This window comes from Lagopus leucura, unplaced genomic scaffold (genome assembly GCF_019238085.1).
Source record: "Lagopus leucura isolate 7727_CA_CO unplaced genomic scaffold, USGS_WTPT01 33134-0_obj-0_obj, whole genome shotgun sequence".
NCBI classification, from domain to species: domain Eukaryota; kingdom Metazoa; phylum Chordata; class Aves; order Galliformes; family Phasianidae; genus Lagopus; species Lagopus leucura.
In genome coordinates, this window is record NW_024968527.1 from 2,821 (window position 1) to 3,648 (window position 828).

The 828-nt window shown below is 54.2% G+C and overlaps 1 protein-coding gene across 1 annotated transcript in view; it reads right to left on the reverse strand.

Moving 5' to 3' along the window:
* Positions 1–794, reverse strand: part of SYCE2 (synaptonemal complex central element protein 2) — a 2,659-nt gene extending 1,865 nt beyond the window's left edge. Inside the window, exon 1 of the mRNA XM_042894561.1 lies at positions 673–794. Coding sequence (XP_042750495.1) covers positions 673–794 — 122 coding nt within the window. The remainder of the gene's footprint in view (positions 1–672) is intronic.
* Between the last annotated feature and the right edge of the window lie 34 nt (positions 795–828).

Genomic DNA, 828 nt, shown 5'->3' on the forward strand with positions numbered 1-828 from the left:
ATGTATGGGTCTCTATGGGTCCCTATGGAGGATCTATGTGTCTCTCTGGGTCCCTTTGGGAGATCTGTGGGTCCCTCTGGGTTCCTATGGAGGATCTATGTGTCCCTTTGGGTTCCTATGGGAGACTTATGGGTCCCTCTGGGTCCCTCTGGGGGATCTATGGGTCCCTCTGGGTTCTTATAGAGGGATCTATGGGTCTCTATGGGTCCCTATGAGGGATCTATGTGTCCCTCTGGGTTCCTATGGGAGACTTATGGGTCCCTATGGGGGATCAATGGGTCCCTCTGGGTTCCTATGAGAGATCTATGTGTCCCTCTGGGTCCCTCTAGGGGATCTGTGGGTCTCTACAGGTCCCTATGGAGAATCTATGGGTCTCTATGAGTCTCTCTATGAGTCTCTATAGGGGATCTATGTATCCCTATGGGAGATCTGTGTCCCTGTGTGTGTCATGGCAACCCTGCACGTAGCAGGGGGGTTGAAACGAGATGATCACTGTGGTTCAACCCAGGCCATTCTATTCTACTCCACTCCACTCTACTGTACTCTATTCTACGACATGCAGACCGTTGATAAAGATATTAAACAAAAACAGCCCCGACCTGGATTTCACCCCATCCACCAGGGCTTCTGGGCCCAATCCATCCTTCGTGTTCCCCACTGAAGGGCTCCTACCGTGGGCTCCCTCCTTGGGCTTTTTCCCCACCAGGCGCAGGGCAGCAGGCAGGGTCGCTTTGTGTCTCCTCATTCTGGTCGTCCCGCAGTGCTGTGGTGACGTCAGGATGATGGGAGGCCATTTTGCAGCCTTGGGGATGGGGGGAGAGGGGGGCC